The sequence below is a fragment of the Oryzias latipes genome, chromosome 9 (assembly GCF_002234675.1).
Source record: "Oryzias latipes chromosome 9, ASM223467v1".
NCBI classification, from domain to species: Eukaryota; Metazoa; Chordata; class Actinopteri; order Beloniformes; family Adrianichthyidae; genus Oryzias; species Oryzias latipes.
This window is the reverse complement of record NC_019867.2, coordinates 8,559,858-8,577,158: the sequence shown is the minus strand read 5'-3', so window position 1 is coordinate 8,577,158 and position 17,301 is coordinate 8,559,858. Positions and strand designations below refer to the sequence as shown.

At 39.4% G+C, this 17,301-nt stretch overlaps 2 protein-coding genes across 3 annotated transcripts; one reads left to right on the top strand and one right to left on the bottom strand.

Moving 5' to 3' along the window:
* Positions 1-377: 377 nt before the first annotated feature.
* On the bottom strand, positions 378-2,336 carry htr1a (5-hydroxytryptamine receptor 1A). Its single transcript, XM_004072224.3, has one exon. The coding sequence runs from the start codon at positions 2,334-2,336 to the stop codon at positions 1,053-1,055; it is 1,284 nt and encodes a 427-aa protein (XP_004072272.1). The 3' UTR covers positions 378-1,052.
* A 34-nt stretch (positions 2,337-2,370) lies between these two features.
* Positions 2,371-17,131, top strand: rnf180 (ring finger protein 180). Of its 2 annotated transcripts, none has more exons than XM_004072308.4 (4): positions 2,371-5,197; positions 9,275-9,521; positions 13,632-13,757; positions 15,606-17,131. In XM_004072308.4, exons 1-4 carry the CDS (start codon positions 4,013-4,015, stop codon positions 15,809-15,811), a joined length of 1,764 nt encoding a protein of 587 aa, XP_004072356.3. In that variant the 5' UTR covers positions 2,371-4,012; the 3' UTR covers positions 15,812-17,131. The 2 variants fall into 2 exon arrangements, with proteins under 2 accessions (XP_004072356.3, XP_011477270.2); XM_011478968.3 differs by having other exon boundaries at positions 15,603-17,130.
* Positions 17,132-17,301: the final 170 nt, after the last annotated feature.

Sequence of the window (17,301 nt, the reverse complement as noted above, 5' to 3'; positions counted from 1 at the left end):
CATGTGAAAGCCCCCTGAAATACCAAAGCTCAGCCAGCAGGCTGCCTGCTCCCCATACCAACTCACCCACTGTGCCTTGGGCTTGAAGAGTTGCCACGACAACCGCTGAGATTGCCACCCATCTTGTTGTGCATGCAGGCCTCACTGGGGCTCCTTCCTGAAACTTGTTTTTCTCTTTCAGCGCCTGACGGTCTCTATCTTTGTATCTCCTGTAAGTGGATTTGCGACTGGGACTTGCATGATAGATGAGGGAAGTTACCTAACAATATGGCGAAGTAATTGCAAGCAACTCTCAGTATAGTGCAGAGTAACTCTCCGTATTTCATGTCATTTGGCATGTGCTGCACAGTAAACAAACACAGCAACAAAATATACTCTTTATTTTCTAATATCATATTCTTGAATTGTTTCTGTTTCACTTAGAAGTTGTTTTTAGAGTTTTGATCAAAAGACAGACAGAAAACATTCAATACGTCAGAGAGCCCCAACATTTAAAAATATACATTTAACAGCTGGTATCCACTGCACTTTGAGTAGCTGTTTTTCTCCCTTCCACATTACAGCAGACTTTCAAAGCAAATGAATGTTCCTTACTGCTTTGTTTGCCTGACAACACAGAAAATGATTCAGTCCTTGTGCCTTAACCTTTATGGAGATTAATGCTGAGACAGCTCAATAGAAGCCTGCTTCATTAATTCTTATTATCCAAACAAAAATGAACTCAGATCTCTCAATGACAAACGGATTGCTTTTATTGTTTTAGTGCTACAAAGCTCATGGAAGGATACCCCATGTGCCTCATGATAAAACGCATGGAATCAGCACAGACACTTCTTGCATGGCAATACATCAATGGCTGTCCTGCACTAAGGCTATATGATGGCAACAACAGTGAAGAGACATGAGCTTCTACATTTATAAATAATGTATTTTCTTCCTCATTTGGTGGTTTATTTTTATACAGTTCTCAATCACAAACCGTCCCTGAATAAAAGTTTTTTTTTCCTGCTGTTTGAGCTCCAATCATACAGTAAAATATTTCCACTGTGTGACTATGGTCTGTGAAATTTGCATTTTATGATCTTCTTAAATGCATTTTGGAAGTCTTTGTTGAAATACGCATATATGATGGGGTTTAAAAGAGAGTTAGAGTAGCCCAGCCAGTTTATAACTGCGCCTAGCCAGTCCGGCATGAAGCAGCTTTCTGGACAGAAAGGGAGAACAAGCGCGACAATAAAAAAGGGCAGCCAGCAGAAGATGAAAGTTCCCATGATGATCCCGAGTGTTTTCACGGTTTTGCGCTCCCTGGAGAGCGCCAGCTTTCTTTTGGCTCCCGAGTTCCTTTCATTCATGTTTTCATAGCCATGGGAGGACGACTGAGGGGTGTTGGGCAGAGGCAAGTGCGTCTTTGAGTTGCTGATAACTTCTATGATTTCCAGTGATTCGCCCTCGTCTCCGTGCATCACAGCGCCGTTAACGCACGGAGAGCTGGGTTTGGATCCATCGCAGCGCTTCCAGCCTCTCCCGCCGCTCTGTCCGTTGCTCTTTTTGTGAAAAAAGGCTGGAGACACAGCCAAGCATTTGTCCGAAACTTTTGCTGTCTCGATTTTCTTCACCGTCTTTCGAATCCGAAACCGAGCAGCTCTGAATATCCGCCCGTAGAGGACCAACATGAGGATGAGCGGAATGTAGAAAGCCCCGAAAGTGGAATAGATAGTGTATCCCGGGTCCTGGCTGATCATGCAGGCGTCGGGATTCGCTCTGTCTTCGGCGCTTCTCCACCCTAACATGGGTGGGATGGATATGGAGAAACCAATTAGCCAAGTTGCGCAAATCAAGAGCACAGCGCGCATTGGTGTTCGTTTATTTACATAGTCAATTGGGTCTGTTATGGCCCAGTACCTGTCCAAGGCAATTGCGCACAGATGCAGGATTGAAGATGTGCAGCAAAGTACGTCCAGTGAGATGAATAAATCACAGATCTCCTGTCCTAAAGTCCACTTGTTTAGGACCTGGTAGAGTGCCGCCATCGGTAGAACCAGCACTGACACCATCAAGTCTGTCACGGCCAATGATCCGATCAGATAGTTGGCAACATTTTGGAGAGATCTCTCCAAGGCGATGGCTGCCACAACGCACGCATTACCAAAAATGGAGCAGAGAATAAGGGCCCCCAGAAGCAGAGAGGTGATAATCTGGTAAGACAACATCAGACCCGGCTGGGAACCAGAACCCGTGCCATTCTCGCGCCCGAGAAAGTCGCCAACCACGTCCTTGCCTTCAGGGTAACCACTGGTTGTGTTGCTGTCGTTGCCGCTTAATGTTAGAAAATCCATAGTGCCACCACACTCGGCGAGCAACTTTTTGGAAGAAGTTGGTAACGCGCAACTGAGCAGACGAGTAGAAGGCAGTCATCCGCTCAGGCTGCAGCGGCGCGCTTTACCGCTTCCATCGGAGTTAACGTGTTCGCGCTGAAGCTCTCAGGACTCATGACGCAGGCGTGTTGTGTAGTGTGCACTAGAGGGGCTGCGAATGTGTGTGCATGTATGTGTGTGTGTATGTGTGTGTGAGTGCGCGCGTGTGCGTTGCTGCCCATGAGTGTCGGCAGCAGGGTGCGCTCACTCACTGGTGCTGCGAATAATCTGAGCTTGGTGACGCCGGGATTTCATTTATACTAAGAGCTGTGGGTACGTCAGATCAGGAGGAGGTCGCGCTGGAATTTTGTGCCTTTGCTCTTCTTGATTCTCCATTTTTTGCTGCAGACAACTCCGAGGGAGCTTTGCTAACCTCTCACTCTATTTTGTTGCTCTTTTTGGAACCAAAACTTAATTTTTAGTTTATTTTGTACACTAAATCTTAAAGGATCGGGGACTTTCTCCGGACTATTGTTTTTTTTATTCTTTTTTTATTTCTGGAAAAGGAACAGCAAAAGAGATTAAATATTTACCTATTAAACATTTTTTGTTACTTGGGGGTGTAAAATGTAATCGATCTTGGTGAAAAAAATCAAATTATCATTTTAAAGCACTCGCTGATATCAGAAATAATACATTTTTAAGACAGCAAAAAGGAAATGTCCAGAACTTTCGGACGCAGTGATAAAAGGTAGATTCAGCACCAGGGACAGCTCCCCTGTAGAGAGCAGAGAAGAATGTTGCCGCCATCTAAAGGTCACAGCGGGTATCGCGCAAACTGGTTTCTTCTGATTTGTCTGCTTTTAGCGGTAAGATTTTGTGAGACAAATTATTCTGAAGCTTTCTTTGCTTCCCATTTGAGTCAACGGGGTAGAAAATAGAAAAAAGGTCACAGACTTATCTCTAAGAATGTGTTTAATTTGAAAAACAAACTGTTTATGTAAAAATTAAGGAAACACAAAAACATATTTTTAGACTTTCAATAATTTTCAGACTAAATCTAAGTGAATCCATGTCAAATTTCTAAACCCCCTATATCTATGCTCCTTTGATGTCTGGTATGGACATCAAAAAGCATGACACACAGTCACAGGGCAACCCAAGGCGTCCTAATTGATGCAAAAGAACTGGAAGTGCAATGTTTCTGACACCTTTACTCATTAAAAAGGTTGCTTTGCTTTGATCTTTTCCATTAAATCACCTGTTTGGTTTATAAATGTGGATTTAAATCTCCTGTTTCTGCAGCTGTCTCCTTCCCAGCACATCATCTACCTCTAGATACCTTCTTATGTGGCAACATGGAATCTAAGGCAAGAAAATGTGAACCTATGCTCAGAAGAGAAAAAGTTAGAAACCAAAAGCAAACAATAAAATAAAAATATTGATTTTTATACACAAATGTGTCTATTCTCTTCATATATGAGCTTGTGAAAGTGAAAGCTGACACTGTCACATTGGACGGGAGAAAAACAAAATCCAGCTCTGGCTATTTCAACTCGTTTTTCTGAGTTTGGAGCTGCATGGTGGCGTGCTTTCTATAGGCTACACAAGACAATGGTGAGGCCACGAACAGTGTGCCTTTTACAATAGAGCTCAGCATGGGGACTTTGTCTTTGTCAACAGTGTGGAATGCCCCAGGGGGGCTCACATGGGGAGGACGAGCCAGGCCAGAGCGCAGCAACGCTCACCTCTTCCGACCTGGAAAAGTCCCTCTCCAACTGAAAAAGAGCCTGAATCCAAGGACACATGGCAGAGGACTGAGGGATGGACAGCAGGGAAACCATCAGGTTAGCCAGTTGAAGGGATCCAATATGGCCTCCCTTGAGACAGATTCAGCTTCAAGCGCCTCAAGTGTAGAAGGTATAGACAGAAATGAATGTTGGGGAGAAAACGGGAATGACAGAACTAGCACTCCGTGCTTGAAAACATTGAGATCTAGACAGAAAAGTACAAACCAATCTGAAGAGGGAAGCTCCAACAACATGGAACAGCTGGTGAGACCTCCCCTGCCTGGAAGAAAAGCACACAGAAAGACCTGCTCTAAAGACAACCAAGAGAGATGGAGGGAAGGAGATCCAGACAGAGAGGAGAACAAACAAGGATCTGCACTTTTAGGAGGAAGGAAAGGAGAAAAGCAAAGGCAAAGAAAATTTGAAAGAGCTGAGACACAAGAAGAAAGAACCTGGGAGAGACACCCAAGAAAAAGCATTCAAACATTATCTGGCATTAAATCAGACATCCAGGACACTTTGGAAGCTGGAGGGAGCTCGACCAACTCACACAGAGGACACACATGTCCTGAACCTCAGGGCCTTGGCCCAACTGCGATTCTCCCTGCCAGTTTAAACCCTCAGTTCTGTCAGGCTGCCGTCCAGAGAAAATTCACACCTCTGTCATCACAGAGACTTTCGCCAACAGACATGCTCAGCAACACATGCACTTCTTCTAGAAATCCAGATGCATTGTGGGAGGAGGTGAGACCAGGAGCAACATCTGAACAGCCAATTCAAGGCGGTCAAACACACATCCCACCTCTCACCCTCTCTAAACCAGAGGAGGAAGAAGAAGACCTTGATGAGGAGACTGTGGAAGATGAAGAGGAAGAAGGCAGCAGGCTGAGAGAAGTTATGCCCCAAGCTTCCACCGCAGCTTGGGTGAAGCCATGCACCTTCGCTGGAGAGAGGAGAATGAGTAAAAGAGAGAAGAACAGGATGAAGAGTTTGAGGAGAAGGCAAAGGAGAAGAGAGAAATGGAGACAAGGTCAACAGCAGGAAAGCAAACAGGTGAATCACACTGCAGATCCACCAGCTTATATCTACATTTTTTCCCAGTCATACAGGATAAAAAGTAGGCCTCAAATATGTACAACAAAAGGTTTAACAATTGCTGTTAAAAGCTTTTTACTGTTTGCAAGAATAATCTTAATTGTAATGAAAAAGTTACATAGAGAAGAGACTCATTAAAGTACCAGACAGTTCACATAATGTGATGTGATCTTTATGTGAAGCAGGACAATTCATACATATAATTCCTATTACTTTTGATCAATTAGAAAAAATATAAAAATTCCTGATCTGATGTTTCAGTCAGTACCAGTACTTTCTTGCAACCTTCATAGTAAGAAAATGCTTTCCTTATATTAACATCAACAGTGTTACATGCAGAAAACAAGTGGAAACAATATCAATTTCTTTTTCACTGTATTTATTTTTAGCAGCTAATGTGACGGAGTGCATGCATGTGCATGTGTGAGCTCATTTCTGACACTTGACAGTCACATCAGCGCCCAGCTCATTTCAATAGCCATTGTGTGTATGGTTTAAAGTGGGGTTACATTTGAATTAGTTGCATGATGAGGCTTGGACAGAGAGCCCTTCAAACCCAGCCAGACAAAGGAGCAGGTTCAGCTTTGATTGGCTGCTGCAGATCTGCAGTCATGTTGGCAGATTACAAATATAGAGAGTGCAGTTTCACAGAAAGATGAATATAAACAGTTGATTTCATCGCATCAAAGCTGTAATGTACAGAAGCCTGTTGATAATTTGGCTAAGAAAAAAACATTCTGCTGCTCTGACATGACGTTGACAGTTAATACGTTAACGTGTTGGTTGTAACCTCTGTTCGAAATGTTTTTCCTTCTTTTGGTTTTTGTAGAATTTTTTTTAAAAAGAACAAAAATTAGAAAACATAAAAGTCGTGAGTTCAGACAGTGTTTGCCAGCTAAAACCCAACGTTCAGTGTAACTCTTCAGCCATTCAGTTTCATCCACGCCTCAGAAAGAAAATTCATAGAATTCATTAGACTTAAAATGGATGAACTTCATCGTTCTTCACCATTAGGACTTCTATTCAAGTGTGTTTTGGTACGATTACTGTCATTCGGAATTGGTAGAAATGAAAGACGGGCCACAACTTTTATTAGTGTTTGAAAATTACTGTAGGTGAGATGCTGCAATCTAAAAACACGCACTGCTCTCAAGATACCATGAGCTCTCTTAAGCTTTTCATCAGTATTTCAGAAGGGTTTAGATATTTTAATGACATTCATCATGCAGTTTCTTCTGAAACTGGGATTAAACAAACCAAGCAGTGTTTGTTTATTTTTTTTTTTAATTTTTTACAGTCTTTTTCATTTCAAGCTCATCTGGTGATTTCCCATAGACTTTTCCCATCTGTAACACTATTCCTGTCTTTTGCTGGCCACAATAACTATAGTAGTTGAGAGTCAAAATCCATCAACAATAATTACATTTTTTCTGTATGTTCAATTTGAATTTTAGCAGTTCATCTAAAAATATAAATAGGGGAGAAATCTTTGGAACTGATTATTTAATTATTTTCCAATAAATTGTCTTTTTTATCACGATAACAAAACACAACCACACACCCAAAAAAAATAAACAACAACACTTGGCGTATGAGTACAAAGACAAATTACATGTGGAAGAAGTCATAATAAACCCATACAGAAACATTAGGTCGTAAGGGAAGAGAAAAAATACAGTAGGCGCAGCGCAAAGGCTCTCTTAATAATTGTGGTGTTGTTTAATCCAATATACAACAGATACGATTCTTAGCAAAGATTTAATCTTTGTGTTGGAGTCAAATCAAATAACCAAAGGACATTTTCAAAGTAACAACGTAACTGTTACTAGGTAATTTCCGCACAGAGAAATGTTCCCAAGTTACCTGGAAATGGCATTACATGAGCTAATTGACTTTTACTTTGCTTTTTGACTTGTCTACAAAGAGATTGCAGCTTTGCTTGCTTACCGTCACAATTACATCATTTCTGAACGTCATCTAGAAAAAGTTTTAAAGTCATGAGGTTTGTTTCAAAAAAGGGTCCAAATTATATTTGGCATTTGGATTCTTACGACAAACTAAAGCCAGTTGTTGAACACTATCGGTTTTGTGTACATGTTGACATGTGGACATTTTTGCAGCTAGCAGGTGTGTTGATAACATTTGAGAGTGTGTGTGGGACAGGCCCCGCCCTTTTTTGTTCTACATTTGAACCTTACCGTAATGACAACCAGTAAACTTGTTGCTTTATGCTGCTTCATTGTCTTATCCCCCCTCCCCTCCTATTGTTACCCTCCTAACCCCCCCCTCTCTCTAACATCCCTCTCTCTTCTTCCCTTCTTTCCTTTTCCGTCCGGTCCAACACCAAAGATTTTCAAACATGGTTGAAATGAATAAAGTTTGGCCTCAATTACAAAAGGGGTTTATTCAGACATACCTGTGGTTTCTCATCTGCCTGCCCAGCTGTTGGACAGGACAAGTTAAAAAAAAAAAAGCCAGTTGTTATTTTTGTATTAATGGCTGTTAGTAACTGATGAAAAAAAAACAAATAAATGAAGTAAAAAAAAACAAAAAAAACTAATTGCACCGGTTAGTTTTTTCTTTTTTTACTTCTATTTTTTTTTCTACTTCCAAATTTCTTTACTTCAACGGCCCTTTAGGGGCTCCGTACAACACAGCTGATGTCCTGATCACGTTCTTCCAGGGACAACTTTCTTTGCTCTTGGCATTCCCATAATCCATAATGAAAAGAATGGGAAACATCTGGCCATAATGTTAAAGAATGTTGAAAATGTGTTGTGAGATTATACAGGTTTACAGAAACAAATGTCTTATGGATATGTCATCAAAAGCTTAAGTTTAAAATATTTAAACGGTTTTGGGGATCAGATCCTTTTTTATTGGGTATTTTACTGCCATCAGATATTGTTATTCTTTTAATTAAAAACATTTACAGTTAGTTTAGTTGGCCTACATTTACATGTAGGCCAACTAAATCATTTTCAGAATAATTTGAAACACTAAGACAGGTGGTCAAATGGAAATAGTCTGAGATTTAACCTTTTTTTTTAAATAATAATGTTTTTTCTATCTTTTTATTTATTTTAAATGTCACCAAACAGCTCCTCAGTTACAGAGTCTGTTGCTGAAGCAATGTCTGTCTCACCTGAGCACCACATGCTCTTTTCCTCCATGTTAATGACACACCTTGGGAGGCTGGGCTGAAGCTGCAGGACAATCCCTGGAGCTCCCCCTGGGTGAGAAAGTGGTAATTACTCTGGAAACACCCTGAGATTTTTGAAACAGTGGAGCTCCGGATATTAACCCCCTCCTCAGGGGTGCGTCATCACATGTCTGTGGAAGAGGCGGGAACACTTTGGTTCATCCTCCTATACAGCAGTTATAGATGAATGCTTATTTAGAGGAAGGGTCTCATAGGAGAAGGACGTGTTAATTAATATATATATATATATATATATATTAAAAGTTATGTTTGTGAATATACTGACCAGTTTACAACACCAGCAACAAACAATAAGAACAAGTGTTGATATACAGTTAAGATTTCTGTTATTTAGAATAGCATTACCAAAGAGACAAATGACAAAAACTACCAATGCAAAGCTCATTTTTGTGTTTTAAATCAAATCATTCTGAAGAAAGAATAGGATTCCGTTCTTTTACATTTTCAAACTTCATGCTCTAAAGAAATATCTAACATTTTGGTCCCTTGAACTTACAGCCGACACCCCTGAGACCTCACACACATTCTTAAGCTGTTTAGGAAGGTGTTTAAAAAGGTTTACACTTTTGAAAAGGGGTATTGCAAGACAGAGTAAACAGAATCCCATGAGAAAAGAAAGACATATACACATCTAACTGCACTGCAGTTTTCTCATCGTCCAAATGAAAGCAGCAAAGTGACAAATGTTTAAACTGTTCTTTTATATATTTACAATGTAAATCACTCATTTTTTTCACTTAAATGTTCTGCAAAACAAATGGTTATATAGCTGTGCATGCCTTTTAATGGACACTTTCATGTTTTACTCACAGAGTTTAACTGGTAATCAATCCAGCAGCAGCAGCAGCAGCAGTGAGGATGAAGAGTCACTGAACATGATGAAGAGAGAAGGTTTCATCTGTGCCGTCTGCTTGGATGTATACTTCAGTCCATACATCTGCCATCCTTGCAGTCACATCTTTTGTGAACCATGTCTGAGGACACTCGCAAAGAACAGCCCCACCAACACGCCCTGCCCCCTGTGTAGAACAGTCATCACTCACGTCTTCTTCCAGAAAGGTGAGACAAAGACTCAATGCTTCCGTCACAACACTCAAACGGCAAGATGCTGAAAAAAATGTTTAAAAAAAACATGTTTCAATCTGAGCTTTGTACTAGTTGGATATTACACAGAATACATGTTTGTTTCTGGAGCTCAGCTGCAGATGTGCTTCAGGGAAGCAGGGTGGACCTTTAGCTCAGCTCCCACCAGATGAGTCACAGAGGCCTAAAAGACAAATTCAAGCACAATCTGAACAATTTGCTTTTATTGTTCTCTGACAAATATAAAAACATTTGAAATGGACCATGAAGCTCAATAAATATCAAAATAAAACACTTTCTACAAGGCTTTTGAAGCAAGGTCAGGTAATAAACTTTTGAAAGATCATGAACAGATGAAATTTTTAAAGCATTCACTGTGGATTCACTGTGGACACTGTGGCAAAGTTAAAAAAAAATAAAAATAAAACTTGGCTCACAGACATTGCGCCTTCATTTTGTACACAGGTCTCCTGCTAGCTTAAAGCCTCTCACATTCACAACCTACAGTATTACCAGTACAACAAAAATGGCGAGCAATATTGAAGCTATCAGTCATACAGTTTTGGGCCAAATGGCAGCTCTGATGAGGAAAACAAAGAGGTATTATGGATCTATTTTTCTGCAAGTGGATGCAACAGAATGGAGCAGAGCAGGGAGCTTGTGGCCCGCCCAGCGTATTTTCTACATCACAAATATGATCTTTTTCAAACTGTTTTTTTCATCTGATCCTGATTCACAACAATTTGTTTAAAAAAAATACTCACAAACACAGTTTTAAGATTATTTTCTAAATATTTTTCCTTCATCATGAGAAAAAGGCCCCAAAAGCATGTTAAATCCACAAAAAACAATTTTTTTATTAGAGTGGGTCTTTAAATGTTTTAAATCCGAAGTCCAAATTAACAAGGTTAATGACACATTGTATTTTATTTTTTGGCTTTTACTATAATATTTTGTCTCAAAGGAGCCCTGACTGAGTGGAAAAAATAATCATTACTTTAATGATAGTTGATCAACAAATTGATGAAGAGTTAAAAGATGTCAACACTGCAAGCTCTGAGCTTTCTTATTACTTGACAAAATCTGGAGTGAAAAATAACTTGGACAACCACTGTCTTCTTAATATTCATTACAAACTCAGCATAAAAACACAAACAAAAAGGTCAAAATGATATAGTGTGTAAATTAGGGTGTCTCTGTGAAAACAAATGGAAATTCATCGTTTTATGGGCTCATTTGGATTTAGAATAAGGGAATTTGACTCTTTGTAACATAGATTGCAATAGTCAAGATCATGTTAAGATTCTCCTCACCAAAAAGTCTTTAAGCTCTGCCTGAATTGAAAATTTTTAGGATCCATAGAATGTGAGGTGTTTACATTTATTTTGCACGTGCTGTCAAAAGATATCAACTTGATCGGTGAAAAAAAATCAGAAGCAACGATCCCATGAGCTTCAAAAATTGTTTTGCATGACGGTTACTAGAGGACGCAAAAAATTTTGTCTTGACACAGAACTTAGTTTATTTAAAGACCTTAAAAATTTAAGGAGAAAACCTCATGAAGCAACCAAAGAAAAAGTGAAATAAATTGACCGAAACTGAAATACAAAGTGACCTCAGAGCGTGCAGCTCCTTTTAAAGTGGGCCCCTTTGTCTTTCAGCCAAAACATGGTGAGCACACAAACTCAGAGCATGGCAGTTTTGAACTATTGAGGAGAGATAGAACATTTTTTAGTTACTCTTCATAAAAACTTGACGTTTGTGACAAAATGTGTTTCATTGTGAGATCAAAGTGGATCTGGGAAATTCAAATCAATCACAAGTCTGCACTGAAACAAGTTCTGTACGTTGCATTTTATAAATAAGGTCAAACATAAAAAGTCTTACTTACTAAAAAAAAATCGTAAATTTGAAGTCAAAACAATGTGCCATAAAAGTCTTAGTCAATGCACCCACAAGAAAATTGACCTTAACAGGTGCTGCAGGTTTTTGGGTTTTCTAGACCCGTGGGGGATTGTAGAGAGGAGCGGTCGCATCTTAAAAGAAGCAAAAATGTGTCTTGTTGTTCCCCTGACGCTTGTGGACCATCATAAAGGACATCATGAAAATGGAACCTACCATTTGTTGTGCCTGCGTTAGACACATCCTAAACTATTTGTAAGCATGATGTACAAGTGATGCTGTGGTATGGTTCCCTAACGCTGCACTCCAGTCATTAGTGACTAACACAGGGTGTGCACATGATATGCACACCCTGCATCTAGAATTATGCATCTAGAATTCCCACACATATTATGATCTGATTATCTAATTTCCTAATTACTAAGAGTTAAGCTGCAAGCACAGAGCTAGCAAAGGGTACTTATCACTTGAACAGTACTAAAGCGCTCCTTGCGCAGTGTGCAGGTCTCTGGGGGTTGAAAAAATGACAAATCTATACAACACATATGCGTCTTACCTACTACTTCACCCTTCCATTTGCTGTTTTAGGGTTTGCTGTGACCTGTCACACGCAGTAGCTTGCCTGTAGAAAAAATTTGCATGATCATTTTCGCTCTACGGGCTCACTGAGTGGTCTAAAATCTTAAAACTTTGTTCGGGCCACCTGCGTGCTCCAAACAGGTTTGCCCATTTTTTTCCCAAAGACAGGCCGTATCCAGCGGCTGTTGTAACTAAAAAATGATCAATTATAATTATATAAAATGTGTATATAATGTCAATTATAATGATTGAGCATGTACTTTATTGGATATAGCAGAGGAATAACACTTAAATGTGCAATTTTTAAAAGTAAATTAATTTTTTGACAAATTATTTTTATCAAGTTTGTGCAGTTTTCATATCCAGGGGTTACTGTTGAAGTATATTGTTATGTTGTCTTTAACATTCAACCGTGAAACTAAGTAACACCTTCTGTTCTATAAATCTTTCACAGCTGTCACCCTGTGTTTGACTAGGAAGTATGGTGAAATGTTGGTCTGAAAGTGTTTTGATTTGCTCTCATATATGCAAACAATTGACTGCATGATAGAACTGGACTAAGTGAGCCCAACCCCACCACCACCGCCCCCACCCTTTACATTGCAAATAGGAACTACACACTGGTCCCAAAAAACAAAATCCCATAGACGTCTATTGACAAAAAGGTATTACTCAGTCATTATACTTGTCAGAATAACTATTTCCGCTTCATCTTTTTAACATGTACTAGTTAATCTTAACACTTTTTGTGATATTTCTGCTGTTGCGCAAATTGCTCAAGTTATAAACTGACCAATCAGATGCCTCAGTAAAAGTAAGTGGTCTTGCGTAGAATGTTCAAAGCATTTGATTGACAGATTCTCCTGAGCCACTTTCAGTAGTAGGGGTGTGGCCCTCTAACATACTTATTACTGGTTGGAGAGAGTGGTTGCCATAGAAATGTAGACTAAGACCGACATGGACTCACTGGTGACATCTGGTTCCAACATGGCGAAGGGCGCATCATGAAAACATGGCAACTAAATTGACTTAATTTGTTTGGAACCGGACGTGAGTCATTTTTCATGGGTGACGTCACACTCGCTTAGTCCAGTTCTCATTTGCAGTCAAAGAGGCAAACAAAAGGACAACAGACTCCTCTTTGGAGTTTGCTCCTCCTTAGCAGACTTGAGAATGTGACTGAGCTTCTCAGTTGGTAGGAAATTAAACATTTTAGAAGTTGCTTCACTGTTTACATCGTTTGTGTGTCTTGGCAGGCCCGTATCATGTGATTGTAATTTTCAGGAGGAAAATACATTGGTAAAGACAGTACAGTCTGTCTGTTTTTCACAGTGGTCCACTCATGGATATAGAGCATGGAGGGCATGGACCGAGTGGCTATGTAGAAATGTGAAGGGCTCTTGTTCATGATTAGATGACAAGATTAGATTCTTGTGTTGATTATCACCACCAAGGTCAAACATGAGCAGAACAAAGACATTATTAAGGAGAAGAAGCAATGATTCATGCCATTTTTCAACATCTATTTAAAAACACTGAGTCGTTATTATTCCATGCTGTCAAGTAGATTAAGAGAATTTGTCTTTTGCTCTTTCTATTTCTCAGAACTAAACCAGGCAGCACGGACGTTCTTCCCAAAGGAATACTTTACCCGGAAACAGAACTTTCAGAAAGCAAGCTGTGCAAAGTGGCCTCTACCAAGCTGTAGGAAAATTTTCCGCATTTTTGGAGGTGAGTCTTTAATTTCATGGGATCAGGGGTTTGGCATTTAGTAATCAAAGGCAGTAAAAGCAGTATTCTCAAAAGTTTAGTGAAGTTCGTCCCATTTCCTGTAGAAAACACAGAAAACAAATTTGTGTTGCTGTAAAAAGTGAATTTGTAAATGATGGTTACATTAGCAGGCTGCACAGTGGCATAGTGGCCCTGGTTCAAATCCTAGCTGGGACCTTTCCACGTGAAGTTTGCATGACGTCTTTGTGAATGCCTAGGCTTTCCCAGGGAACGCCATCTTCCTCCCACAGTCTAAAAATATGCTTCATAGGTTAATCGAAGATTCTAAATTGCCCCCAAGTGTGAATGTGTGTGTGTGTGGCCCTGTGGCAGCCTGACATCCTTTTGGGAATGTACCTTACCCACGCCCCAAAAATGGTTGGGACAGGCTCCAGCAACCCAATGACCCGAAAAGGGATTTGGCAGGTTCCGGATATAGCTGGATGGATGCCTATATTAGAATAAACCTAACTCTAGTTTAAAAAGTCTAAAAACTACAGAAATGATTTTGTTGCATTTTATTTCAGAAGCAGTTGTTCAGGAGCTCTGTTCGATAAGAGGACAGTCATCTCTTGGTTGGCTCATTAGATTAGAAGGTGCAAAATGACATTGCCCCCGTAGGGTACCGTATTAAACTTTGTTAAGCACAACTGATATTTTTATGAGGACAAACTTCCTAGCATCACTCGTTTAATTGTTTACATTCTTTCTTCAATCGTTTACGCAATTATCGTAATTCTAGTGGATTCTAAAGCAGGAGAAAGCCGCCTTGTGTTGAAATGCAACACTTTGCAGTTGTGAAATGGGTACACAATCAACGTAATTCCAGTGAAAAGTGGTTTTGCATATCAGCCAATTCACGTAATGGTCGAAGAGTTACGTTATGTCGAAGTGCATGTGTTATTTAGGCATTACCAGAGACATCTCCAGTGTTAAAGAGGTAACATCTTTCAGAAGGTGGGGTAGAGCTGGACAGTAAAAGTGTGAAGAAACTGGATTGTCTAGAAAGGACTGTATTATATTAGTTCGTAACCCCGTCAGTTTCTTGCACACAGAAATAATGAATAAGACTCAGAGACAGTTACTTATCTTTGTGGAGGTTTTACTTCATACAAACACGAAGGGGACAGACAGATGAACATGGTGCATTCAAAGTCCGAACCAACGAGCTCAGGGATGGGCTTGGTATAAAAACCCTGCATTTGCATATTCAGAAGATCGTCCGATGGACCCCGTGTGAAAATCACGCCCACAGGTTACTGCTGGAGAGAAGCTCCAAAGCTAAAGTGAAGATAACTCTGAGGCCTGCTCAGCAGATCACACATGCACAGAAAAAGGGAGTATGAGAATAAACTGTGAGGAAAATGGCTTGGCTGTGCTGTCTTCAAATGTAATATAATTCTGAGATGACAATACATGCTCAGTGAATTAAGTTTAAACCATTAGTGTAATAAAAGTTAAAGGCAGTTTCTAACTATTCTTCACAAAAATATTAAAATAAACCACATTTTATTTTAAGAATGACAACTGTCTGACCACCAGAAGACTTCCTACACGTAGGTCACATCTTATATAATGACTTTATTTGCTCGATATATGTTTGATTTTTAAACAAATCAAGCAAAGTAATTCTTCAAATTACTAAGACAGGCTTATAAACGTAGACTGATTACGGAGTGGAATTTCTTTGTTTGACACGTGTAAGTCATGCAGACTCTGTGTAGCTATTTTAAACCTTGTTGTTTTATTTAATTGAAAACCTCCAGAAGCTGATCCGTCTGATAAAAATGATTGTTTCCCCTGAAGCAGGCTTTCAGAGACAGTCCAGTCCAATTCCGAGACGCCAGTTTCCCCACGGAGGAGGCTACCGCCTGAACACCATGGACTTTGAGGACGAATCTCGAGGCTGGAGATTTGACATGGACATGGTTATTATCTACATCTACTCAGTGAACTGGGTTATTGGCTTCTTTGTATTCTGCTTTCTTTGCTATCTCTTTTTTCCTGCCTTTTGACATGCATTACAACACTTCATGAAAAACTTAGAAATGTTGAAGCAAAATGATGAAAGAAGAGTTTGGACTTAAAAGAGGATTATTAAATATCAAAGCAAAAGAAGCATCTCAACTTTAGAAGTTAATTAGACACCAAAGAGTGAATTTAAAGGGTGGGGGGGGCAGTGGAAGGAGGGCCAGTGGTTCCCTCTCAGAAAATATTCAAAGAGAAAAATTAGAACTAAGTAGATGCTTGGAGATTCAACTTTTTCCATTCTCACCTCAATTTGTCCTACTTCTGGCAGACTGGGATTTAAAGAAGATTTCCACTTCAAACATAATCCCAAATACGTAATATGCAAATACACAAATTCTGGCATCTATTTAAAATAGATTTAGAATTATATGTTTTAAGATTGTGTTGTTCAGGCTTCAAACTCCCATTGAACTAACTAAACACTGGACCAGGTCACTGTATTTTTTTTTTCTTGGTGTGACAAAATTAATTGGTTTTTTTACATGCAATTAGAGAAAAAATAAAATCTTGAAATGAAGCTCTTTCTGCTCAAACCTCCATGGATGTGAGCAAATAATAAAATCACATTTTTAACTTTGCGCTTTATTTAAAAAGTCAAAATTTCTTGATCAAGAATCGTAATCGAAATATCTTCTTTTCTCCTCTCCTTTTTTTTGCATAAACACACTTTGAAAAAATAAAAACAGTTGTTTGCAACAAATTCATGTTTTTATTTCAATGTGTTTTCTATTCTGATGACAATTTATTTTGACATGTCATAAATAGAAATGAACATGTAAAATCTTTCCATAAAGCCCAAATCTTTATGCTGTACTGGGGGGCAGCTGTGGGACAGTGATCGATCAGAGGACTTGTGATCGGATGGCTGATGTTTCAGTTCCTGCCAAAGAGACCTTGGGAAAACACTGAACCACTCAGTGCTGATGGTCCTGGTGCTCTGGCTAGCATCCTGCGTGGCAGCTTCACCACCACTGTGTGAATTATTTCTCATTTCCAATCAAAGATGATGATGAAGAAGGGAGAAGATGACTATATAATGGTATTGACAGCATTACTCTAAAGTGATTGCACTGAATGCAGGTTTATTATAGCCTAGGGATTGCTGCAATATTTTTTGCAACTTTTTCAATTAGTTCTGAACTGCAGATGTGATCTTTTTACGCAGTTAGATATAGTTTCACCAACAAAAAACACAAGTATTGTGGGGGCTTCAAATTAAAACCAAAAATTAAGATCAATTCTGGTAAATGTCAATAGAATGGGGCCTCAACAGAATTATGTGAAAAATGTTTATTCAGGTTAATAATTGTAGCTTACCATTTATACTCCAAAATAGAAAGAATAATTAAAAAGTGGTTGGGTCAATAACCCTTAATGTCCTCCATTTTATACTTTACATATAACATTTCATTGAGAATTTGAGAATTTCCAAAGATCCAGGTTTTGTGTTGACATCACAACTAGAAGAAAGAAA